The 27,254-nt window shown below is 48.6% G+C and overlaps 1 protein-coding gene across 1 annotated transcript in view; it reads right to left on the bottom strand.

The window, feature by feature from the left end:
- ABCC1 (ATP binding cassette subfamily C member 1 (ABCC1 blood group)) overlaps nucleotides 1–27,254 on the bottom strand; it is a 130,183-nt gene that overhangs the window by 70,962 nt on the left and 31,967 nt on the right. Inside the window, exons 2-7 of the mRNA XM_060031811.1 lie at nucleotides 21,194–21,370; nucleotides 18,288–18,413; nucleotides 15,388–15,525; nucleotides 14,092–14,217; nucleotides 3,478–3,539; nucleotides 1,339–1,470 (exon numbers count right to left, since the gene is read on the bottom strand). Of these exons, the coding sequence (XP_059887794.1) occupies nucleotides 1,339–1,470; nucleotides 3,478–3,539; nucleotides 14,092–14,217; nucleotides 15,388–15,525; nucleotides 18,288–18,413; nucleotides 21,194–21,370 (761 nt within the window). The remainder of the gene's footprint in view (nucleotides 1–1,338; nucleotides 1,471–3,477; nucleotides 3,540–14,091; nucleotides 14,218–15,387; nucleotides 15,526–18,287; nucleotides 18,414–21,193; nucleotides 21,371–27,254) is intronic.

Here is a 27,254-nt window from a genome sequence, read left to right as displayed (position 1 = left end):
ACCAGAGACCCCACTTCTGCCTGAGAACCTCCAACTGGGTCACAGACATGGGACCCTGCCAGAGCCGTGTGTGCACAGAGCACCGGCCATCTCCTCACAACGCCCAACCACAGAGGCTCAAGCTCAATCCACCTCCCAAGGGACAACTTCTCCTCCGCCCGTGGCCACCCCGAACGGGCCGCGGCACAGCCTCACAAGTCCTCTGCTGATGTCCTGGTGGCCAGCACAGATGTCCCACATTCCCATCCACAGCCTCGGCCTGAGTGAAGACCTGGAACTGCTGCAGTGGGTGAGGAATCAGACCTAGAGCCTGGGCCTCTCTCCTGGGAGGCCAGCTGCTCTGCGGGGCCACACACCAGGCTGGGCTCTCGTCAGCCAGCTCTCCGAGGTGGACAACAGGCCCAACCCCGTAACGACAACAGAAGTAATGACACCGTCCCCTGCCACCAAATCCGTTGTGATTCCTCTTCCGGCCCCTCTGGACGCAGGATGCGTCTTATGTCAACGTCATGTCCTGGTTTAATCGGCAGCCGTTTCTCTTTCTCACTGGTGCATAAAATAATGATGTATCGCACAACTGATGACGTCCTAGATTTGATGAAATAAGGTATGTGCTGGGGAGGCCCTGGCCTGATTCCCCAAATAACCCGATGACAGAGGTCGGGGTTGGCATGCAGCTCTCATCGGCGAGAGTCTGAAATCCTGGACACCGAGAGTGAACCCTGATGTAAACCACAGATTCGGGGTGACAATGCTGTGTCAATGTGGGCTCACGGGTTGTCACTAATGTGCCCCTCTGATGGGGGATGCTGACAGCAGGGGAGGGGTGCACCTGTCTCCGCACCTTCTGCTCAGAACTGCTGTGAACCTAAAACTGCTCCAAAAAATAAAGGCTGTTGGAAAAAAAAAATCCAGTACAGCCCAAATCACTGTCAAATGGGGGTTCTTAGGCTGAACACCTCAAGAAGTAGTTGATGTGGCGTGTTGAACCAAAACATTTAAAACAGCAAGAACGTTCAGGATGCCAGATGCTCAGAGAGAAGCAGGGAAAATGAGACTGACTCGGGAAGGGCAGCGTCACACAGCCAGGTACACGCGCGCCAAGGTCACGGCAAACAAAATGGTTCTCCCACTTGACATCTGTCTCTCTTCTTTCCTACCCAAATTGTCTTAGCTACACGTCAGACTCTACCCCATTCTGCAGATGAGCAAACCATGGCTCGGAGGAGGGAAGCAGCCCTCCCAGGGCCATGAAGCTAGCAAGAGGTGGAAGGATGGAGCTATGGGGTCGCCCCAGTGAGTGCCCAGCTTCCCCGGGGCAGGATGCTTGGCACTTACTTTCTGGACTTTGCACATTCCTTCTTCCAGTTCTTTACCAAAACGGGCACAACTTGTTCTGACGTGTCCTCCTTATTCAGGGACCAGAGGTCAGTGCTCTCCAGGGGTTGGCGGTAGCCCTGGACCATCATCCTGTGGCCGAAACACAAGGTGCGAGGCGATGAGAGTCAGAAGGAAGAGGACGACGACGACCCTCCCTGCCACCACGGCCATGCGACCGAAGGCGGCCGCAACTCAGGAATATCTCAATAAGGAATAATGGACATGTGGGCACATTAAATCATTATTGGTAATTTTACTGTTAGGTCACCCAGGAAAAATAGCCTCATTTTTAGAGATACATACAGAATATTTAGGAGGAATAGCAGGATGGCTCTAATTTACTTAAAAAAAAATTTTTTAAGGCGAATATGACAAAGCATTAACCATCGTTAAATCAGGTCATGAGTTTATTGAGGTTTATTAAACTAGTCTTTCCGGTTTGAATACTTTCATGATAAAAAGCAAACCTAATATTTTAACTTGTTATTTTGAAACATTTCAAACTCAGAGAAAAATCACAGGAATCTTACAAAGAATTCCTGTCTACCCTTCACCTAGTTCACGACTGTTAACATTTTAAGTGTGCTGTATCTGCCTCTGTCTCTAGATACATACATATGCAAACACATACAGGCAGAGCTCAGAGATGCTGTGGGTTCGGTCCCAGACCACCGTGATAAAGTGAATATTGCAATAAAGCAGGTCACAGGAATTTTTTGGTTTCCCATATTAAAGTTATGTTTACACTATCCTATAATCTATTAAATGTGCAATAGCATTATGTCTAAAAAAACAACAGAGCTTAACTTAAAAATACTTTATTGCTAAAAAATGCTAAGCATCATCTGCACCCTCAGCGAATCCTAGTAATAACATCAAAGGTCATGGATCACAGATCACCATAATAAATATAATAATAATGAAAAAGTTTGAAGGATTGTGAGAATTACCAAAATGTGACACAGAGACACAAAGTGAGTGAATGCTGTTCCCAAAATGGCGCCAACAGACTCGCTTGATGCAGGGTTGCCACCAACCTTCAATTTGTAAAAGACACAGTGTCTGCGAAGCGTAATAAAATGAAGTATTTCAGGGCTTCCCTGGTGGCGCAGTGGTTGAGAGTCCGCCTGCCGATGCAGGGGACATGGGTTTGCGCCCCGGTCCGGGAAGATCCCACATGCCACAGAGCGGCTGGGCCCGTGAGCCATGGCCGCTAAGCCTGCGCGTCCAGAGCTTGTGCTCAGCAGCGGGAGAGGCCACAGCAGTGAGAGGCCCGCGTACCGCAAAAAAAAAAAAAAAAAAAATGAAGTATTTCTTTTTTCTGAACCATTTCATAGTAGGTTGCAGACTCTACACATCTTTACCCCTAAATATTAGTGTGCATCCCCCTAAGAGAAAGGACGTGCTCTGATATAACCAGAGTACAATGACCAAAATCAGAAATACGAGCCTGGCTGGCGTGACCTACAGTCCATATTCAAATTACACTGTCCTAGCGCTGTTCTTTAACAGCAACTGAAAAATAGTTAAGTAAGACAAATATTAAATGGAAAAAAAAAACCCACAATGTTTGTAAAAAGTTTATAAAGACAAGGAAAAATGCTTGGGGGTTGGGGGAAGGATTTTAATAATCCCCAGTAGGATGCTGACAATGTAAAGAAAAAAATGTGCAAATAAAAGGAGGGCGAGAAGGGGGTGTATTGAGCTGTGGACGGCGGCTGCCTCTGGTGCTCTGTTGCTATTGGTCCACACTCTTAGCCACTTTTCCTACGGTGCACGGGCATTATTTTTCTCATGGGGGGAAACAATGCCAACAACAATAATTACACCTAATGCAAAAAAACAGCCAAATTCAAAGCTGAGCCAAGAGCGTGCAGCTTCTTGCCCAGGCCAAGCCGTCCACAGAGGTGCAAGCTGTTTAGGTTTATGCATTTATCACATGAACGTGGGGTCAGGGTGAGTGTCTCTGAGACCCCGGCCCAGGGGAGGCACACTCAGGACACAGCCCCATCGGAAAGGGCAAGGGAGGAAGAGCAGGGGCCCTAGTGGCACACTCATGGCCCAGCAGCCGCCCGAGGTTTGGGGACCAGGACTTACCCTGTGATCCACCAGAAGGTGATCCTGGAAAGGAAGGAGGCGCTGGATTCTGGGCAAGGATTCTAGTGGAAAGAAAGCACAGGGTGGGGAGCAAAGGGGAAATGAATGGTTAAACTTCTCATCTACGCCAGCTCTAGGCAGGGAGCAGCCAGCTGACTGCTCTTCCTCCCAGTGGACCAGCGGCCACTCTCACGCCACTGATTTTCACCCTGAAAGGGCTTCCCTCCTGAGCACCAGTGGCCTGGAAAGAAACACCTGGCAGCTCCTCCAGTTTTACCCGGTAACTGTTTCCTGAGTGTCTGCTATGTGTAAAAACGGTACAATGCGTCCCATACCTGCCTTATCTTATATCCCCACAGCAACCCAACAAACACGGCCCTACTGTTGTCCCTGCTTTAGTTCATTCATTTGTCCATTCAACAAATATTTATTGAGCATCTACAATGTGCCAGGCACTCAACGATGTACTAGCATGATCTCATATCCTCACAGAACCGTAAGTGTGGTACTACTAGTATTCCTATTTCTTTCATTCATTCATTCACTCACTCAACAAATATTTTCTGAGCACCTACTATGTGCCTGCCACCTGTACACAAATCTGGACAAACAGACATAACCCTAAACCAGGGCAATAACACCACCTGCTAACACTCTCTGCTAGCTAGCTCTGTTTTAAATGTTTTACACAAATTAACTCATTTAATCTTCATAACCACACTATGAAGTAGGTAAAAGCATCATCCTCATTTTGTAGTTAAAGAAACGGAGGCGCAGAGAGATGAAAAGACTTGCCCGGGGTGCCAACAGCTAGAAGCAGCGGAGATAGAATGTGAGCCCCAAACAGTCAGGGTCCGGAGAGAGACATTAATCAAACGATCACGTGAACAAGTACAAAACCGCAACTGTGACAAGGATCATACCCCGAAGGCAAGTCAATATTACCAGTGAGATCACTGGTATCTCACTGGGCTGATCTAGTTGACAGAGGTCACGAAAGGCGCCCCTGAGGAAGATGGTCAAGCTGGGGAAGGAACTCTACCATTTTTGTAACTTTTTGCGAGTCAAGTTATTTCAAAATAAAATGTTATTAAAATTTTTTAATTCCTTATCTTTCAGAGATACATATTGAAATGTTTACATGCGATGCAGGGTAAATAGTCCATGGCGGTCATTATACCATGCTGTCCACATTTGTACACATTTGAAAGTTTCCATCATGAAAATCTTCCCCAGTCAGTCAAACAAGAAGCCTGGGCTGAGAACCACCAGGTTTCACTCTGGGGGCCATGAGGCGTGGGGAGGTTCCGGTCCTACCAGCCCGGGAATCATCTGGGGAGCTTTGTAAACACAGGTGCTGAGAGTCCCAGCCCAGACCAACTAGATCACTCTCTCTGGGGCTGGGGCCCTGGCATCAGTATGTCTTTAATCAGATGCAGCTGGCACACAGACCTACATTCTAAACAAACCTAAAGCCAGATGGCCCTGGGTTCAAATCCCAGCTATGCCATTTTCTAGCTGAATGACTTTGGGCAAGTCCTTTCACCCCAAAGTCTCAGTTTTCGCATCTGGGAATTGGAAGCGGTCAGTCCCACTGCTCAGCCTACCTCATGGGACTGCAAGGAGGGACAAGTGGAATGAGGTCCATGGGACCTCATTTTTCCAACCTAAGGCCGCAGCATTATTCCTGGAGCAGGTGGTGGTATTTGCTTTGTAGGCTGGCTTTTCTTCCGGAAGTGGGTGGGTTGTCACGGAACCACAAATACACTTCAACTACAGCCCAGTTCCCTAAGGTGCTGGCAGAGAAGGGGATGGGGGCGGGATACAGCTGGCAATGACTCATTTATTTCTTAAGCAAATAATGAGGGAGGATCTGCTTATATGCCAGGAGGTGGCTAAATACATCCAAGACTGAGCTACGCAGGAGAGACAGTGAGGTCCCGGCCCCGTACTGCCTCTCGCCTCGGAAGAGAGGGACAGTAAGCAAACCAAGATGCAAATAAATATACAACTATACACGGTGAGAGCTGTGACAACAACAACAAAACAGGGTCCCGGCGGGGGTGGGAGCCAGGCTGGGGGGCGTCCATGGGTGAAGCAACATGAAGCAAGGTGGTTAGAGGGAGGTTTGAATCCCAGCCCTGCCACTTACTAACTGAGGGGCCTGGGCCAAGTTACTTGGTGATGATGAGATTAAATGAGATAAAACCTGTGAAGTACTTAGGCGACAGTTCCTGGTGCAGAGTAAAAGCTCAAGCAATGACATCAGCAGTATTAACATGAATACTAACGGTAAACACAGTAACAAGTCCGCCATTTCCTGCAGACCGTGACACACCAAGAACTGTACCAGACGCTTCACATCAGGGCTGGCAAAGTCAGGCCCACAGTCCGGCCACTTGCAAAATAGTTTTATTTGGACACGGCGATGCCCATTCATTTCCGTACTGTCCACATCTGCTTTTGAGCTACAGTGGCAGAGCTGAGTACTTGCGACCGAGACCATGTGCTCTACGAAGACTAAAATATCTACTATCTGCCTCTTTACAGAAAAAGTTGGCTGCCCCCTGCTTACATCAGACCTCACGACACCAAAGATGGCGATTCTTAAGGGGAGGAACTAGAACTCAAACGCGGGCCTTCTGCCTCCAAATCCAGCCTTCTTTCAGTCTTGGCATCAACACAGAGTCAGCCCTGCACAAAGAAGCCCAGCCAAGGGGGCGAGTGGGGGCTGAAGTGCAGCTGGTCCTGGGCCTGGGGGCGGCAGGACTGCATTGGCTGAAAGGACGCAGGGCCTTTCTCAAACTCATCCACCCAGAGCGGGCCAGATGCCTTTTTCTAACCTGCACAGAGGCCCGGTGCAAACTGTCAGGGTGTCAGGCTTATACACACAGGGGCCTCACAAATCCTGGCATTGTTTCAAAATCAGGCAAGCCCAGCTGTGGGTCAAGAACAAAGCAACCTAGACTTATCATGATCATTTTGTAAATGTATAGAAATGGCAGATCACTATGCCTACAGCATTGTAGGCCAATTATACTTCGATTAAAAAAAAAAAAAAGGGACATGTAAACACAGAATTCAAACAGGTCTGCAGTGAACAATATTTACAATTGTTATAATGATGCAAACACTAATTACTGATGTAATTTAAAGTATGATAAAATTGGGGGGAGAGGATGAGGAAGGAGAGGTGGAGTTATTCAATCTTCATCTCAACATTTATAAAGTTAAAAACTGCTCTTTTGGGCATTCCCTGGAGGTCCAGTGGTTAGGACTCCACACTTTCACTGCTGAGGGCCAGGGTTCAATCCCTGGTCGGGGAACTGAGATCTCAAAAGCCACGCAGCACAACCAAAAAAAAAAAAAAAAAACTGCTTTTTTCTTTTCCTTTTATTCGAGAAAACAGATGTTATTAACTAAACCAACTGTGGTAATCGTTTCACAATATATGTAAATGAAACCATCAATGCTGTTATACCTTAAACTTAATCAGTGATGTATGTCGATTATTTCTCAATAAAACTGAAGGAAAAGAACAAAGCAACCTGTCAGCTACATAACTGAAGGTGAATTCATTCCCTTTGTACCCAATTGTACCCAAATGGAGTCCTACCCCTAAGACCATAAGAAATGACGGCCCAGCGGGGAGAGACTAATCCTCACTCTGGCTAGTAAAAATCCCAGCCCCTGCGAGAAAATGCACCCTCCAGATGCAGTAAGGCTGGATCAGCAACGTGAACACTTCAGCTTCTACTGTGCACAATCCAGGAGCCTCCTTAAGCTCGGCTCCCCACCGCTCCTCCCTCCTCTGGACCCAGATCCAGATGTTCAGATAATCAGAAGTCACATTGGGCAGACACCGGCTCCTGTCACCAGCACAGATAAAAAATTACATCAGTTTGGGAGCTGGTTTCTGGAAGTCCCTATCTGACATGAGAGGCCTCATGTGATAACAGACAATTAGAGTTCCGAAGTAGTCAAGAACTGATAATTAAAGAAAGAAGGAAAGGGACTTCCCTGGTGGCACAGGGGTTAAGAATCCACCTGCCAATGCAGGGGACACGGGTTCGAGCCCGGGTCTAAGAAGATCCCACATGCTGTGGAGCAACTAAGCCCACACGTCACAACTGCTGAGCCTGTGCTCTAGAGCCCTCGAGCCACAACTACTGAGCCCACGTGCCGCAACTACTGAAGCCCGCGCGCCTTAGAGCCCGTGCTCCACAACAGGCGAAGCCACTGCAATCAGAAGCCCGCTACGAAGAGTAGCCTCAGCTCGCCACAACTAGAGAGAGCCCATGCACAGCAATGAAGACTCAATGCAGCCAAAAATAAATTAATAAAATAAGAAAGAAGGAAAAAAAAAAAGGAGGCCGCTGGACAAGGATCCAGGCAGCGTTCCATTCAACCAAAACCAAGCAGAACTTCTCGAGGTGGAAAAGACAGGGCTGCTGGCTGGGGGCTTCCCGGCCTCTGAGACTGAAATGGAGTAACTCCTGTCCCAGGAGGAAGGAGGATTGTTAACTGATCCCCCATTTGGTTAGAAACAAGAATAATTCAGGGCTTCCCTGGTGGCGCAGTGGTTGAGAGTCCGCCTGCTGATGCAGGGGACACGGGTTCGTGCCCCGGTCCAGGAAGATCCCACATGCCGCGGAGCGGCTGGGCCCATGAGCCATGGCCGCTGAGCCTGCGCGTCCGGAGCCTGTGCTCTGCAACGGGAGAGGCCACAACAGTGAGAGGCCCGTGTACCGGGGAAAAAAAAAAGAAACAAGAATAATTCAGACAGGCCCTGGCTGAAGGCGGAGGAAGAGGAGCAGGGAGATTCATGCAGAGAGCTGCATTCTTTGGCATCTCTACCTGGTGCAGGTAATTTGGCCTGAAACTATGAGGTTTAAACTAATTTGGTACACAGCCCCCCAGGCACTGGTTCTCTGAGAACTGGTCACCCGTGACCACAAGGCACTCTGAGGACCTTTGTCTGGGCCCTCAGCATTCTGGCCTTTCTGTCATTAACTCTCTGGGTCCTCACCCACCTTTTCTGGTTTTGATTCTACTTTTAGTTCAGTTTTCTGCCAGTTACTCCAGCAGTAAGGGATGCGTAAGCAGCACTGTAGCTCAGACCAGGGGTTCTGAAACCTGGCCCCATCACCAGCATCCACGGTGCCTGGCAGTTTGTTAAAAACAGAAAGGCTTAGGCCCCACCCAAACCGACTGACTCAGAAGCTCTGGGGGTGGGACCCAGCAATGATCTGTGTTTTAACAAGCCCTCCAGGTGATGCTGATGCAGGCTCTGATGTGAAGGGCTCACCTGGTGGAAGGGCTCCCAGTCCAGCCCTGTCAACTCAGGCGACACTACACCACCCTGAACCTCGGTGTCCTCATTTATAAAATGGGGGGAGACTCACAGTTCCGCCTCAAAGTTGGGTTGCCGTGAGGATTAAATAAGTTAATTTTATTTATTAACACAAGGCTGCTATCGTTATTATTGGCTGGAACCACCTAAACGTCGGACAATAAGAAATCCGTTGGTACAGCATGTTACACTAGTGTCCTTTGTTGGCCCTGCCGCTTCTCAGTTGTGTAAAGCTCCTCCGGGCGCAGGACCACAACTTCTTCTACTGCAGCACACACGATGTGTGCTTTGCCCATGAACTTGTCCGATTTCTCTTCCTGGTTTTTGATGCTCTGCTACACACAGGGTCACTGTTCAGGCCAGCCTTCCTCTCAACCTGCCTGGACTCTGGCAATGGCTTTCCTAAAGCGTCCCCAGCCTCATGCATCCTCCTTTCAGCAAGAGACCCAACCAAGCAGAAGTCCACACAGTACCCAAACACCCACAAGTTCCATCGTACCGCTGGACCTCTGGACATGCTGCTTCCACCACCAGGAGCACCTTCCCATCCACCCTCCAAGCCTTCAACCTTACGGGAGGGGATGGAGGCATCCCCTCATTCGGATGCTGGCTCTGGCCCCCCAGGCTGAGTGCAGGACTGCTCCTTGGGCACCCGCAGCCCCCAGCACTCCCCTGTCTTGGAACCCCACTGTCCATCCCGCAGCAGCAGCTTATTTGCCCGCCGCCTCCTCCATCTTTCCTAAGGGGCGGTCAATGTCGGTTCGTTTCTAGGTGCTCCGAGCCCAGCGGAGCCCCCGGCACAACGCCGAATCACTAAATGGCCGAAAGCAATTAATTTTTTTAATTCCGAAAGGAATTAAAAATGGAGTTTTCGATGCTCTCATTAAAGGTCTAGGCCCAGCAGTTGCCTCTGGGCTGCAAAGGGTAGAGACTGACCATGAAGGGGCAGGAGGTCCGGGACTTTCTGGGGTCCTGGGAATGTTCTGTATCTCAATAGGGGTTTGAGTTACTCATTTGTCAGAACTCATCAAATGGTAACTTAAGATTCAGGAATGTCACTATGTAAATTTACTTAAAAAAAAAAAAAAAACGAACCATAAAGAGATATTGAGCTCTGGCTAATGATTTGCACAGTGAAGTGTGTGAATGAAGGATACTGATGTATTTCAAGGTCACTTTTAAATACCAAAAATCTTAGCCGGCTGGCTGACTAGATAGATCTGTGATAAAGCAAATTTAGCAAAATGTTAACTTGTAAAATACAGTTGGTGGGTAGATGGGGAGTACTCGCTGTGTCTTTCAACTTTTCTGTAGATTTGAAATGTTCACAGTAAAATACGAACAGGATTAAAAATACCTCTTACACCAAATGAGCTGAGCAATTTTTAAGAATTTGCTAAACCAGTGCTTTCCAACCATGAACCACCCAGGGATCTTGTGAAAATGAGACCCTGACTCAACAGGACTTGGCAGGCCTGAAACTCTGCATTTCTAATGAGCACCTGAGGGATGCTGATGCTGCCGGTCTGAGGACTCCACTTTGAGAACTGAGGGTCTACTATCTGCCACATTTGCCCCTGATGCCCCCAACTGCCAACGGCAACCCCGTCCCTGCATCCTAAGCGGTAGCCTCAGGGCCAGCAAGATCAAAGCACTAGAGGCTGGGGACAGGTGACAGCCTCAGAAAGCCTGCGAGGCCCACTCAGCCAGGCCCCACCTGATGCACAGAGGGGAGCAGCCCTGCCAGGAAGCAGGGCCAGGACACAGCTCTGAGTCACACATCAGGCACGGGGCCAGCTGGGGAGGACGACAGCTCGGTGACTCAGCGGGGGGAGAAGGTCAGCACTGCCGGCCCCCAGGCTGGCCCCGCCTGACCCTGGGCTTGGCTGACTGCTCTGAGGACAGGTGACATGGGACTGCTGCTCTGAGGGTGGGACAGCGACAGGGACTGGACTCACCCCATCTTCCGGCTCCACTGTGATGTGAGCCCTGAGGGTGACGGGGAGACAGCAGAGGTGACACCTAGCAGCGTCCTCCTCCCCAGGTCACAGGCCTCAGCTCCGGGGCAGGGAGGCGGGTGCGGCCAGCATCAAATCGAGCCTCAACCCATTTTCAAGAACAGGACACTGAGGTCTTGAAAGGAGGAGCGACTTGCCCAAAGTCAGATCCAGAAGTCACATAACCTGATTCCCAGCCTTCATCTCGACTGTAGTCACACAGTCTGCTGACCTGCTTAAAGGGACGATAGCTTCCTGGGGGCATGCAGTAGATGGTACTTTCCAAAGTTGGCCAGGAATCACCTGCCATCTCACATGCTCTTCTTACAATGAGACCTGGCCGCTCCCCCATCTAGAGGTGGGGGCCTGTGTGCACCCACCCCTTGCACCCAGAAGACCTTCGTGGTTCCCTCAATCAGAAGAGGGTGGCAGGAGTGACTCTATGTGACTCTGGGACTAGGTCCTAAAAGGTGACACAGCTTCCACCTCATGCGTGCTCACTCTTAGAGACCAGCCGTCACGCTGTGAGGAAGCCCAGGCAGCTCGGGGAGACCAGGTGGGGCTGTCAACCCTGGCTGAGGCTCCAGCCAGAGGCCAACGCGCTAACCACCCGACACGTGAACAAGGACCCTGAGTGAAAACCACCCAGCTGAGCCCAGCCAACGCCCGGGCCTGTGAAACATAACAAAGTACTGTTGCTGTTTTATGCCACTAAATTCAGGGTGGTTTGTTACGGAGTAACAGATAAGCGTAGCAGGGCATGGACCACACTTTTTCACATACTGCTGTGTCCCCAGAACGAAGTGCAGTATAAAAACGGTGCTTAATAAATATCTATTGGAAGAATAAATGGGACGCAGGTGAAATTAAAGCCCAGGGTCTGCCTGACTCCAAAATGAGGCTCTCCTTCCATTACCATGTTGCCTCCACCATCAGATTCAGGCTGTAAGTCAAGACAACCTCTTTGAGCCTTGAGTCCCACAAGAGAAAAGGAACAGCTGGGAGAAGAGTCGGGGTACCTGGGCAGAGAAGGCCCCACACCCCAGAACTGCAGAAAGCACAATGGGAGGAGGAAGGCAGCTCTTTGAGACACCCCGAGGCACACACACCCAGGAGAGAAGAGACAGGAATTCTATCCAGATCCCAGAGGGGACCAGAAATCAGAAATTCCCCATAAAGCATCAGGGACCGTCCAGTGGGAGAGGCTGCTTCTCAGGCCCCACAGGGAGCCTGAAGAGTCAGGAGATCCCCACGTGGGCCTGTCCGCCTCCCCTGGGCTCGGTTTACCCCCAGAGCACCCCAGGGTCTGCAGTCACTCGGGGGGGTATGACTTGTTCAGTGCGATCCCCTTCTCCACAGAACAGCCTGACACCTAATGTTTCTGATGGGGACACTCCACTGTCACACACCCACACCCGTGCACACAAACACCTATGAACAGCAGACGTGAGGGCCGGAGACATCTTAGCTCCTCCTCTGTGCCAGCCGGGGGCTGGATCCCCTGGGTGCTCACGCATGGCTGCTGCCCTTGTGAACTTTATACACATGCAAAACACACTCACATGAACACACAAAAACACACACATGCACACACTCATACACATCTACATGCAAGACATGTAAACATATGTGCATGCACGTACACACACCACACACACACACACCCCTATGTGCACAAACACACATATATACACACATTCACAGACACACATACACACTTGTCTAACTTCTCCAACCCAGCTCCTCCCAGAGCAGGGAGATGAGAAAATGGGGCCTCTCTGAACACACTCTAGGGCACGGGTTTCTGAAACTTACACTGGGAGCATCCGTCACCTCCTCCAGGCTGATGCCCCACAGATCCTTTCATCACCCACAAAAGCAGCCTCAGCCTTTTGCTGAGGTTCAGGCCAAACCCAGCAGAACCACAGCTGAAAACTGCTCCCACTGCAATTTCATCCGTTAGCAGCTGACTAACCATGAACAAAGCATCAAATGAACGCTCCAAAGGCTTCCCATCCCTCTCAAAATAAAATCCAAACAGCCCCCCCGGCCCATAGGTGACTGTCCCGGCTCTCAGAGGCCATCCCTCAGCCCCCTCCTGCCTCTCGCTTCTCCAGCCACACTAGCCTTTCCTGCTGTTCCGGCGACATTCACGGCAGCTCTGCCCCAGGGCCTTTGCACTTGCCACCCCTCTGCCTGGAACCTCTTTCCCTGGGTATCTGCTTGCCTGGCTCCCTCACTCCTTCAGGTCTCTGCTCCAATGAGGTTTCCTGGAGGCGGGGGGGAGGCAGGCTTCCCTGATGGCTTTTATCAAAACCACACACGACCCCAAACCATCATCTCTACCTCCTTTCCCCACTATTCTTCCCAGCCTTTACCACCACCTGACTGATAGGATATATACTTGGCTCCTGGGTTACTGTTTGTGCCCCTGCCCATGAAAACATAAACCTCAAGTGGCAATAACTCTGCTTTATTCACTGCTACAGCCCTGTGTCCAGATTGAGGCCTGGCACTCAGCACTAGACAGAAGGAGGGAGGAAAGAAAGGGGAGGAATGAGGAAGGCAAAGAGGATGGACGGAGGCAGAGAGGGAGAAAGAAGACAGGCAAGGGTGATAAATAACCGTGTTCACTTTCCTGCTACCAGCAGAAGGGCGGCCATCCCCACCCGGCCCACTCAGATCCTTCTACACAAGCAGGATTTCCCTCAAGCGGACGGAAGAGACCCAGGGTCTCAAACTCAAACCCCCCATGGGCCAGGCACGTACACAGGTGACGGAAGCAAGACTGTCTAATGAAGCAGGGAGTGGTGAGGACTGTGGAAGGAAACCAGGGCAATGCTCCTCAAATCTGGCCAACCGCTGCCATGTGGGATAACAGCCCTACTGCTGCCAGAACTTCTCATTTTTCTAGAAAATCTGGACAGTTTGAACTTATATGAAATTTCCTGATTTTTAAAAGTTCACTCGCACTGTCTAAAACCACTACGCCAACCAAATGAGACAACGGGCTGGAAAACACAGCAGTTAACAACTGTGAATCAGATTCCCTCCTTAAATCCCCCGAGCCACGTCTACGGCTCAGTTTTTCCAACGGTAAAGTGGAGAGGATAATGTTACGTATCGCCAGGTGTTCAGGGAAGACAGAAGGAGCTCCTAGATGGACGATACTGGCTCAAATCAACGTTAGCTGGCACTGTGCATTCTCTCTTGCATACGCACATGCACACACACGTGTCTGTGCTCATCTGTGATCACACTTACGGGATCGTGGATGGTTTCGGAGAACAGGGGTGAGCGGTCTGAGAAGCAGGACAACACAAGCTGGATCAGCACGAGGGAGAAGTAAATGTAGAAAGTGACATCGCGAAAGACGTCGACTTGGGCATCCTGAATGAGAGGGAGGGAAGGAGGAAGAAAACATCACTTTCTGGAAGCAACCTGTGGAGGCTGGGGGAGCAGACAGCAGGAGGCCCACTCTCTCAGCCTGCAGGCCTGACGGCAAGCTTTCCCACCCTGACCCTACCCCCTGCAAGATAACAGAAGACAAGCAGTTACGTCACAGCCTGGTCCACACTGCCTGGTCCAGGCAGCCGACACGGCGGAGGAGCCCCAGGCTTGGGAGTAGCACAGACCTACCTTCAAGGCCTGACTCTGCTCATTCTGGCCATGGGACTTAACCTCTCTGTGCGTCAGTTTCCCCATCTACAGACAGACCAGTGGTTCTCAAGTGGGCGTGACTTTGCCTCCGGGGGAACATCTGGTAGTGTCTAGAGACACTTCTGTTCAGGAGTGGGAGGCTACTGGCACTGCCCCGCACATCCGACAAGCACAGGACAGTCCCACAAAACAAAGATGTCTTGGGCCCCAAATGTCAATGAGTGCTGAAGCTGAGAGACCCTGTCAGGGTAATTGTGAGAAGTCAGTAAGATTATTCACGGAAACGACTCAGTCCCCGGCCTGGCACTTTGTAAACACCAACTCAATAAATGTCAGCTGCCTGCAATGTACACTGCAGGTGCTCAACAAACATTCAGTTACTCTTCCTTCCTTTGCCTGATGCCAGTTCCTGATTAGCCCGAAGGTGACAGGGAACCACGTGACAGTCTGAAAGAGCACGCTCTTCTGAATCCCTAGGAGCAGCGGATGGCAGCCAACGAGAGCCACTTCCCAGCCAGAGCAGCACCAAGGCAAAGTGGGGACGAGTCTAGGGTCCCCAAGCCACCACCCTGCAAACATTGCTCCCTGCTCTGCTCTGTTCCAGACAATAGACACTGAGCGCCAACCTGCCTGGCTGTTACCGCTGACAGAGGTTCAGAGGGTGGCGTGCATCTGCCCGTAGCTCCTGCCCGAGAGCTACACAGACACATGGGGCCCTGAGGAAAGAAGGTTCTAGAACAAAGGTTGCACAGGCGAGGGAAATCCTCAGGAAAGAAGCTGGGCCCGTGCAGTAGCCATCCCCTGGTTCCCATGGAAACGCATGGTCTCCACAAAAGCCAGAAGGAACAAGCATCTTCCAGGAGATGCTGACGGAAGACGCAAAATGAGGCCACCACTTACCTCTTTTAAGGCAGTCATGATTTTGGATCTCAGGATGGCCAGGGCACACAGTAGGGCTATAAGCCAGAAAGTGAGCATGATTCCTGAGGACTGAACTCCCCTCCTTCTCTCGATCTGAATTAAAAAGGTAGCAAGCAGCTGGAAGAGAAAAGCATACAACAGGAGTCGTCAGGAGAAGGCCAGGCTCCCAAGGCTCCCACAGTCCAGAGTCTGGCAGATGCAAGGCCTGGAGGAGGGCTGCTGTCGGGCGTGGGAAGCACTGGGAACAGCCTGGGAAGGACCTGGCTCCAGTCCCAGCTCTGCTCTCGCCTTGCTGGGTGACCCTGGACAAGTCACCGAACCTCTCTGAGCCTCTGCTGCCTTGTCTGCAAAATGCGGATGACAACAGTATCCAACTCAAGAGCTGTGGGAATCTAACAGACCAGGTACAGACCCAGGACAGGATGGAAAAGTCAGGGGAAAGCTCAGTTTACGACAGAGATCGGCACACTTTTTCTTAAACAACTGGAGAGTAAATATTTTAGGCTTTGTGGGCCATGGAGTTTCTTTCACAACTACTCAAGTCTGCACTGCAGTGTGAAAGCAGCCTTACACGATACATGAAAGAGTGGACACGGCTGTGTGCCAATAAAACTTTATTTACAAAAACAGGTGGCAGGCCGACCCTCGATTTAGATCAGGAAATCCAGCCCTGATACTGACTGGTTCTTGTGCCTTGGGCATCAGTGGTTAACTGCTCCCCTTTATTGAGCTTCTCTTATCTCCGCCACACAGGAGGCATTCACACGCACCGACTCGGTGCAGCCTGTTTTCAACTGTCTTCAACCCCAGTTTGCAGATCAGGAAACTTACTTAACCTGCTACTGTCACACGCCTGTCTTCAGGAAACTTCATTAGAACAACCGTGGTGGGAGGATTGGGATTTTATTTCATTCCTGATACCCGGAGCTATGACTTCCATTTTACACGTGACTTAGAGATCAGGAAGAGAAAATAAACAATGAAACTGTGTTTCCTTGAAAGAAGGAAATGCCACGGCCATTCCCCAGACAGGCGGCCCTCTGAAGGCAGACCCCAACGCCAGTCACAGTCACGAACCTGACTCCCGTGGAGCTACGGGCACCCAGGGCACCTCCCCTCATCCCCCAGCTGCTTGAGCCAGAGACACGTCTGTCTGTCCTCATCTGTCCTCCTCGGCGCCCCATCTCCCTCACTCCCTGCATCTATCCATCAGCAACTCACACTGGCTCTGCCACCAAGGCCCGCCCTCAGCTTACCTGCTGCTCACCCTGGTCTCAGCCTCCATCCCCTAATGCCAGAGGACCCCCTACTGGCCTCCCAGCTTCCACTCCTGCACCACAATCCATTCTCCACTTGGAGGCCACGGTCAGCTCTTAAGTATGCACAGCCTGGCATGCCCTTGCTCAGAACCTTTGCCTTTAGGACTGGGGGGTTTTAACCTGGGGTCCAAGGACAGGCTCTGGATAGAACCCAGGGGTCCATGAACTTAGATGGGAAACAATTACAGTTTCACTTTCCCTTATTAGCACCACCAATGACACGTGAAAGCAACACACCACAATGGCATCAGCAGTGCCTGGGGCTCTGTCATCCTATCTGAAAATAGACAGCTGAAGGCACTTCCCTGGCGGTCCAGTGGTTAAGACTCCGTGCTTCCACTGCAGGGGCATGGGTTCGATCCCCAGTTGGGGAACTAAGATTCTACATGCTGCACGGCGGCAGCCAAAAAAAAAAAAAAGGTACCTGAAGATGTCTCTGACTATCACGTATGGTCAATTGCTATTTGGAAATTAAGGAGGCATCAGTCACAGCTGCTGGTAGGTCTTGATTTGAAATGTATTCATAAAGAAGCACATATATTTTTATTTTGCGTTTTAATCTTTTCATAACTGTGATTAAAGATAACTGGTTTCCCAGCCCAAATGTACTGCACCCGAAGAACGGATAAACAGTGCGTGCGGAATCCATACAATCAAACACGCTGAGTGACTTTAAAAAAAAAAAAAGATCTTTGGAACCGCAGGGCCTGAGACGTCAGACTCAAACTGCTCCAGCCTTCATGGTTCCATTCACATGACATTCTGGAAAAGGCAAAGCGACAGGGGCAGAAAACACAGCAGCAGTAGGCGGGCGGGGGGCAGGGTAAAGAGGTGGAGAGAAGGGCTCGGGCGGCACCAGGGAACTTTTGGGGGTGATGGAGCTGTTCCGTATCTTGATTGTGGACATGGTACTCACCTGACAATATTTGTTTATCAAAACTCATGAATTGCTCAAGGAAAAAAGTGAATTTTACCCTATGTAAATTAAACCTCAAGTAAAAATATAAATGTACATCACAAAATCTTCACATGTATACATATGTGTGTGTGATTGGTTTCCTTTGTAAGCCTACGTGTTCTGTGATTATTCTGAGGAGACCAGATTGGCAAAGAAGAAAGGGGTCCATGGCACAAAAAAGGTTTAGAACCCACCTTCAGGAATGAAGAACAAGACAAAACCCACTAAGCCTGAAGCTCGAAGTCCTTCGGGGTCAGTCCTCTGCCCTTCCTGCCATTCCTGCTCCCCTGCTCTCCCCTCCTTACTGTCTCTGCCCCAGCCACACAGGCCAACTCTCACTCTCTCTCTCCGACCCCAGGACTTCTGCACATGCTATTTTCTCCAACTGGATCATCCTCTACCCCCAGCCCCTTCAACTTTTTAACATCCTGCTCATCCTTTAGGCCTCAGCCCCATCATCCCTTCCTCCCTACCCCCCGCCCCGCCAAGACCACATCAAATCCACCTAACACAGCTGTATTTCTGGATTTCTACTGTGAAATCATTTCATTTCTAAATGCCAGCCACTACTTCTGGTCTCCACAGTGCCAGCCCCTACTTACCATGGTGATGCCCAAGAGGGTTGGGCTGACCAGAAACACTGGGGCCAGGAGCTTGCCCAAACTTCTTTCCCAGAAAGAGTAGAAGAGGTCTGCCCAGCAGACGGTCCATAGCAAAAATCCCAAGGCCTGGAAGAGAAGTACATACACATCTTACAACGGACAGCGACGGAACCTCCCCCAGCACCTGTGCAAAAATCTCAGCCTTGGGGGCACCAGCCACCCCCTAAACCATCAGCTGTGGTCTTCAGATACAGCATGTATCCTCTGGAACACAGACAAGCCCTAGGTAGGGTGAGCCAGCACCTGGGCCGTCCCACACTGGTCTGTATCTCTCCTGCACCACAGGCACAACTCTGTGTGGTCACTATTCTCCCCAGCACCTGAAACCGCAAGTCTGGCTCATCTACATCTGTAACCCCAGCAGCCTGCACAGGGCGCCTCTCACGATGACCATTCATCCAACCAAAATCTACTGGGGTCCTACTGTGGGCCACATACCTGCCAAGGTGCCAAGGGGATAACAGAATAAAACAGACAGAAGTCACTGCCTTCATGGAGCTGCGATTCCAGTGGAAGGACACAGGCAAGAAACAAACTGAAAAATACATACTATAATGCCAGCAAGAAGTAATATAAGGAGAAATAAAACAGATTAGATAGGGTGGTCAGAGAAGGCCTCTCCCATCAGGTGACATCTGGGTAAAGAGCCAATAGTGACTATTGGAGGGAAAGAACAATTCAGGCAGAGGGCAAGTGCAAAGGTCCTGAGGTAGGAATGTGTTCAGTAAGGTTGCGGCTGCTGTGGCATGAGCCGTGGGTGTGGCAGGAGATGGCTGAAGAGGAGCCTGGAGCCAGACCAAGGGGCCACTGTGAGGACGTCCAGGTTTTATTCCCTATAATGAGAAGCCACTAGAGTTTTTTTGAGCAAGGCACGGATAAAATCTGATTTACATTTTAAAGGGAGATGTTGTTCCCCAAGAGAAGTACAAAGCGCTTCCAGAAGTCTAAGAGGAAGACATCAGGTCCAGCTGAGGATAGGGGAGCAGACAGCATGTTGAGATAGGCTCGGATTGTGGTCTGAACGAGACAGGTTTGGACGGTGGTATTATAGGCAAGGGGACAGCTTCAGTAAAATCACTCAAGTTTTCCTGTTTGCCAAGGGCTTATGGAAATAAATTTTGGGAAATGTGGCTTATAAAAGGACTGAGACACATGCTAAGTCAAGAGGAGAAAGTGGAATGAGGAGCAGGTATACACATGCCCTTCACGTGTCTCCCCCAGAAAGCTCATCCTTATGAGGGGAAAACCAGCACCTGCACAGCAGAGAAACCAGACACGCTGACCAGAGGAAAAAAATTAAGCCGATCACCGAGGGGCAGACGGACACCACGCGGCCTTAGATGTAACCAGAGAAGGACCCCACATCCCTTTTGTAGTTTTCCAGCCAGACAGGCATTACCTGAATCTAATCATGAGGGAACATCGTCCCAACGCCCAAGTTGAGGAACTGACTCTAAACTAACTGGCCCACGCGCTCCAAATATGCCAATGTCATAAAACACAAAGAAAGGTGAAAAGTTCTTCCAAAATCACAGAAAAATAAAGAGTGTGACTAGAGGCAACACATGACCTTGAAGTGAGGGGAGGGGGAGGGGCGTGCTAGAAAGGACAGTATTGAGACAAGTGACAAAACTGGAATATACACAGTAGGTTTTTTTTTTAAGTATTGTGTCCATGTTAAATTTCCTGAATTTACTGTGCTGCTGTTATATAAGAGAATATCCCTGTTTTGAGAAAAGATACACTGAAGAATCACAGGTAAAGGGGTGTGGTGGATGCTAGCTTTTCCCAAATGATTCAGAAAAACATAAATAATACGTGTATATGGAGAGAGCAAAAGAGAAGGATGAGGTTAAAATGTTAAATGTGGCAAAATGTTAAAAATCGGTGACTATGAGTCACGGGTATACAGGGCTGAGGAGTGCTTAGTATCATCCTTGCAACTTTTCTATAGTTTGAAACTATTTCAAGATTAAAACTTTTTTAAAATTAAAAAGACATCCTTGGGACTTCCCTGGTGGTCCAGTGATAAAGAATCCGCCTTACAATGCAGAGGATGCGGGTTCGATCCCTGGTCAGGGAACTAAGATCCCACATGCCACGGGGCAATTAAGCCCATACGCCACAACTAGAGCCCATGTGCCGCAAACTACAGAGCCCACGCACCCTGAAACCTGCACGCCACAACTACAGAGCCCGTGCACCCTGGAGCCCACGCACCACAACAAAGAGCCCGCATGCCTCAACGAAGATCCTGCGTGCCGCAACTAAGACCTGACACAGCCAAAAGTAAATAAAATAAATAAATAATAAATCTTTAAAAAAAAATAAAAAGACATCCTTGGTCAGGGAGGAAGACCTCTGGATAATCTCGTGAGATAGATCCTATCACCCCCACTATAATCATGGGGGAACTGAGGCTCAGGGAAGTTAAGATATTTGCTCAAAGAAAAAACTTTCTATTTCTTTGATTTTGTTCCTATAAGAGATGGTGGATGTTCACAAAACTTACTGTGATAATCATTTCACGATGTAAGTCAAATTATTATGCTGTACACTTAAACGTACACAGTGCTGCATGTCTATTTTATCTCAATAAAACTGGAAGGAAAAAAGAAATTTGCTCAAAACCACACAGCTAGTAAGTGACAGAGCCGATATCTGAACCCACGTCTGAACTCAGAGCCCCAGCCTTTACCCACCACATTATTATTCTGTCTCCCAGTAAAAGGAACTCAGGGCCAATTAAGCAGAAGGAACATGTCAGTTTTCACAACCACCATTCCCCACCCCAGCACACACACACCCACAACACACACATCATGATAAACTCCCACGTGACTTACAGTTTTGGCTTTGTTGAGATGTGTCATCTGAATGTAGCCCCGGTCATGGCGGGAGAGATAGAGGAAGTAGAAGGGGAAGCAGGCCCAAAGGTAAGAGCAAGGCACCCACACGAGGACGGTGTTCTGAAAGCACTTGGTGAAGTCAGGGCTGCTGGTATTCCACGTGACATTCCACTCCTGAGGACACAAACAGGCACAGGTCAACAGGACGTCCCCAAGAGCTTGGACAAGGGGCCCATGAAGAGTTCAAAACTAGCTGTCATGGGGTTTAAGAACAACGAGGCCCCACCAGGCAGAACAGGCAAACTGGAAAGATTAGTAGCCAGAAAGACTACAAACAAGGAACAACGAACAAACGTATATCTCATCTCACCTAACGGACAAGTTCTGGGACCTGTGGTAAGTTCCATTATTGTACGAAAGATGGAGACTGCCATTTAAAGGAATCCTAAAGGGTATTCTGTAAACTGACACGTCGTTTAGTCATATAAATCATTCCTACTTTACAATCTTGGGAACTAAGAGCTTTCTATTATTCTTCTTCATTGTCATCACCATGATCCCTGTAGCACTGCCATCAATGTCATCAGCATCACCACTATCGTGATCACTTTCATCAGCACCATCAGCATGGCCATCATGGCCATCGGCATCACCACCTTCAGCAGCAGCAGTAGCAGCATGGATAACATCCAAATTGCAGTTCTATGTTCTAGGCCCTATTCTAAGTCCTTTATGTGTATTACCTCCTTTAATTCTATAATTACTTTATCATTCCTTTTTCAGGGGGGAAAACTAAGGCACAGAGAGGTTCAGTGATTTGCCCAGTATCTCACAGTTGGTAAGATCTGGAGCCAAACTCAAACTCAGGGAATTCAGCTCTGGAGTTCCTGCATTTAACCACTAAGCTATCCAGCCTCAGAAACAAATTTGTTTTAATTACTTTTAATTTTTTAATAAGCCACCTGTACTTCATTAGAGACACGCCAAATAGATAAGTAGATAGATACATACATAAATAGACCAGGTATATCTGTATCTGCCCAAGAATAAACTTCAGACTTCCGTAATGGAAAATTTAATTCAAGTCCTGATCTGACCACTGAACCATTATACAACTTTGGGAAAAGTTATTACCCTATCTTGGGTTCTCAATTTCCTATCTCTACCATAATTAGGTGGGATGAAATTAGAGGTCTGAAACAGGTGGCTCCCAGGCTGATATGGCTCACAGATTGTTTGCTGTTACTGTTGTTGGTGTTTTAAGCATGCTTTTTTTAAAAAAAAAAATCTTATGTTAGCTGCCAACATTTAAAAATCAGGAAATTTCATGTAAAACTTGGATTTCCAGTGTCTCTTTTAAAAAATCAGAAAATCTGGCAGCACTGGGCCCATATTCCCACCTTACAACCATTGGGAGGAGCTAGAAGTAGCCAGCCTTTGGATAAGGTCCATGCGGTCCAGCTGGCCAGTCCCCATGCAGCCCCCTTCCCCCAGCACTCTCTCCCCACCACTGGATGATGTGCTCTCCAGACACCTCCAGACAGCTCCGGTTCCAACAGCCTTCCCACAATCAGATAAGTGAGACCACCAAGGAACTCCAAGGAACCTGGATTCTTACAACTCCATGCAAGTTTTAAAGCCACATCAAAGAACGTTATAGAAGAGAAAATGATGGGAACAAGCAGACCATTTCACTTAAAGATACATTTGATGATCAATCAAAATATATGTTCCGAGTTTTTCAAAAGAGTTGTGCACAACACTGTGAGTATACTTAACACTACTGAAGTGTACACTTAAAAATGGTTAAGATGGTTGAAAAAAAGGATTTGACTTGAAAAAGAGGGAGCGAGAAAGACCTAGGTATTAAGTACCCAAACTGGTTCTTCAGAGGTTTAATTATTCTGTGATATAAATGGTTATTTTTCCAGAACAAAGAACAAGGAATCATTGAAAAGTAAACTTTAAAAGGTCAACATACACCAAGGGATTTAGCCAGGAAACTTCTAGACACAAAGAAACCCTTAAAAGGACAAAGGTCATGCCTCTGGACTTGGGCACTGGAAGACAGCCTTGGAAATAAGAATGAGCATGGAGAGAAGTCGTTTATATCAAAGACTATTTTAATTGGTTTCACTTATAATTCTTAAGGTGATGGTGAAAATGGGGATTAAACTGTTGGTAGTTATTATATACAAAGCAGTTTCTGGGCAGTTGCCAGAAAAAGCTCATTCCAAAGGCATCTGCCTTTCTAGTAAGAAAAGAATGCTGGGACTTAATATACACAGTTAGGTATACAGGAAGCTCGGTTCCTATGTGAATCAATTCAATAATCTGATCCTTACCCCAATTATTCCTTGCCTGGACTCCTGCAGTAGTTTCCTGGCCATTCCCTGCTTCCAGCCCCTCCGGGCCCCACTTAGTCCTCCCCACCACAGCCAAATTTATCTTATTTATCTATGCATCCATACGTGCATCAGATATGAACTCAGCCATGAACCCATCCATCCATCCACCCACCCACCCATCCATCCATGTACCAACTCATCCATCCATCTACCATCTATGCATTCACCCACCCCCACTACCCATGCACCCATCCATCCATCCACCCACCTACCCACCCACTGACTCATCCATCCATCCATCCACCCACTTACCCACCCACTGACTCATCCATCCATCCACCCAACTACCCATCCACTGACTCATCCATCCATCCATCCACCCACCCATCCACCGAGGTATTCATCCATGTCTCTCTTCGTATTAATTTACTTTTAATGGGTAATACATTTACTTTACGTGCTAAAATTTTCCCAAACTACACAAAATGGTACACTGTGAAAAATAAATCCTCCTTCCTGAACTCACAGCACTCCCCTCCTAAACCACAGGCAAAACTACCATGGCTAACACCTTGTATATTCTTCCAAATATAGCTTACCTACTTTGCTTCCCCAAAAGGTACCATAATACATACCAGTTCCATGCCTTGCTTTTTTTACTTAACATTAGAAACTGATCTCTATCAGTGCCACAGATCTACTTTATCCTTGATAGCTTAATTTTATTTCTTTTGAAAAAAGGGTAGAAGTCACAAGCCACCTTCCATTCCTGGTCCTTAACCTCCCAGTTCCTCTCTCTAGAGGTGACAGTATCGGTTTCTTGTGTATCCTTCCAGAAACTATTTTATGCATCTATAACAAAAATAAATACGTATTTTCTGTTATCAAATGGAGGGAAACATACTCCACACATCCTGCGCTGTACCTTCCTTTCATCTCTTAATAACAGATCTGAAAGATCATCCTGCTCTGCACACTTCCTCATTCTTTGTTCCAGCTGCTTTGTATTCCATTGTATGGATGGACTTGACCTTATATCATCAGCCTCCTGCTGACTGGGCACTGGGCTGCTCTTACAAACAATGAAGCCGTGAATAAATAACCTAATAAGTGCCTCATTGCACACAAAGCAAGCATGTTTGTAAGATAACTTTCTAGAAGTAGACCTGCTGGATCAAAAGGTGTATGCATTTAAAATGTATACAGACACTGCCTCCAACGGGTAGCATCAGTTTATACTGCACCTAACAAGGTACAAGGGTAACTACTTCCCATACCACAGTATATTAAAAGCTTTTGATCTCTGCCAATCTGATAGTGGAACATACCTCCCTGTAGCTTAACTTCCTTTTCTCTTTACGATGAGTGAAACTGAAAATCCTGCCATTTTTTGCATTTAAAAGCAGTCAGGTTCTCCTCCTTAGGGGAGAAGTTATAGGCTTAAATACTTGTGATATTAAGTGGGACAGATCTGATCACCCCCGCCTGCCAATAGTGGCCCTGACCACAACTGTTGCTATTGGGTAACAACCTCCAATAGCTCCAGATCACCTTTCAGAGCCGATCCTTGCTGCGGTTCATGAGGCCTTCCACATTCAAGCCCCATCTGTTTCTTCTACAATTTCTCCCGCCCTGTTCCCCAATGTGTCAAGTCCACTATTCACTCAAAGGAGGATTTATCAAGCCTGTGTCAGGCCCTGCTCAAGGCACTGGAGATTCAGGAAGGTTCCCTGGTGCCTTAAGGTGCCTTAAAGGTCCCTGCCTTTAAGGCATTCCCCAATTGCTAGTCAAATGAATGGTTCTTTGGGGATGCCTTGCTAGAAGCTCTTCTTGCACTGTCTTTCCACAGTAACAAACTCCTATTCATCCTTCAAAACCCAACTCAGATACCTCCTTTAAGAAGCCTTCTTCTTCACTCCCCAAACCATCAGGACACCCCCTGTACATTGCAATGATTTTCTCACGTGTCTGTCAATACCTCTGTCCTGCAAGGACCACACAAGGACCTCAGTGCCAGGACTGTGTGGTATTTACTTTTGACTCATCTCCTCCTCACCCAGCAGGTATCCAAAGGTTACTGAGTAAACAAATGGCCCAAACCATGTCTCCCCTCCCCAGCATTATTTCCTACTTTTTTTAAAATAATTTTTTAAATTAATTTATTTTTTATTATTTATTTATTTATTTTTGGCTGCATTGGGTCTTCGTTGCTGTGCACGGGCTTTCTCTAGTTGCGGTGGGCTAGAGCAGGGGCTACTCTTTGTTGCGGTGCGCAGGCTTCTCATTGCAGTGGCTTCTCTTGTTGCGGAGCACAGGCTCTAGGCACGTGGGCTCAGTAGTTGTGGCACACGGGCTCAGTAGTTGTGGCTCACGGGCTCTAGAGTGCAGGCTCAGTAGTTGTGGCACATGGGCTTAGCTGCTCTGCGGCATGTGGCAGCTTCCCAGGCCAGGGCTCGAACTCGCGTCCCCTGCATTGGCAGGCAGATTCTTAACCACTGCGTCACCAGGAAGTCCCCCTACTTTGTTATTTAAAAGCAATCCAATTGGGAGATTGGGATTGACATATATACACTAAGACGTATAAAATAGATAACTAACAAGAACCTACTGTATAAAAAAATAAAATAAAGTAAAATTCAAAAAAAACAAAACCAAACAATCCATCAAGGTAGAACCTGGCTATGACCCTGGCTTTCTGGTCTGATAGATGTGGATTAAAATTCAGGCCCTGACCTCATGTGAACCTGGGCAGGTCACTTAACTTCTCCAAGCCTCAATCTCCTTAGCAGTGTGGTCAGGAAAACACACAGGCCTGGAAAAAGTATCAAATGGGCCCATCCTCTGCACCAGCTGGCACGGTCTAGAGTTGGTAAGTGATGGCTATTAGTTGCAGAGACCAATAATTAGTAATAATCTCCACCACTAACCGCAGCACCGCCCAGACTCAGGAAGCTTAAGGGACAAAGACAAGTTCAAGTTAGGAAGTGAGCAAGAGGAGACTGGGGAGCATCTAAGGACACAGAACTCCGGGGAAGGAGAGGTCGGAGAAATGCTTAGCAAAGGAAGGGGTTTATTCTTCAGACAGCAGCTTCCTGCTAAAACCAGGTGGCCAGCCCTGACGGAGAGGGCAGAGACGGGAGGGAGGCGGAAGGACAGGGGGGCATGAAAAGAGGAAATCCGATTGTGACCGTGAACTTGCACCATCCCTGCTGCCACTACCGCCTGCCAATAGTGGTCTTGACCACAACACTGTCACAGCAGTGACGTAACTGGGTCAAAGGCCTCCTGCATGTCCCTCACTTGCTGGGAATTTGATGAATCCTCTGTGCAATCCCCTTGAGAACCCCTGAAGACAGGCAGTGGGGCCCCCTCTATTTGGGGTTTCTGGGGGAAACAGGGAATGCCGAAAGCCACTCTTAAGGAAGAACGACTCACTGAGACTGCCCCGAACCCAGAGATGACAGCTAACCACAGTCTTCCTCCTCAGGTGCTCTACCTCCAAACGCAGGGAGCTTCGGAAATCAAGCTGGTCGGACCATCGTTCCCTGCTTCTGCTAATGGAGCGTCCATCAGCCCAACTACTGGGAAACAAAATTCAGCTCCAGGAGTCTGGAAAACAGTCACCAGCGCTGGCCCAGGCTCTGCACTTCTGGGAACCCGGCCCATGGAAATCTTAGAGAAAGGGCATCCCCTGATCCCCCCAGTTGAGG

This window comes from Delphinus delphis, chromosome 15 (genome assembly GCF_949987515.2).
Source record: "Delphinus delphis chromosome 15, mDelDel1.2, whole genome shotgun sequence".
In the NCBI taxonomy this organism is placed as follows: domain Eukaryota; kingdom Metazoa; phylum Chordata; class Mammalia; order Artiodactyla; family Delphinidae; genus Delphinus; species Delphinus delphis.
Note: the sequence above shows the minus strand (reverse complement) of the source record. Positions and strands in the feature narration are given on the sequence as shown.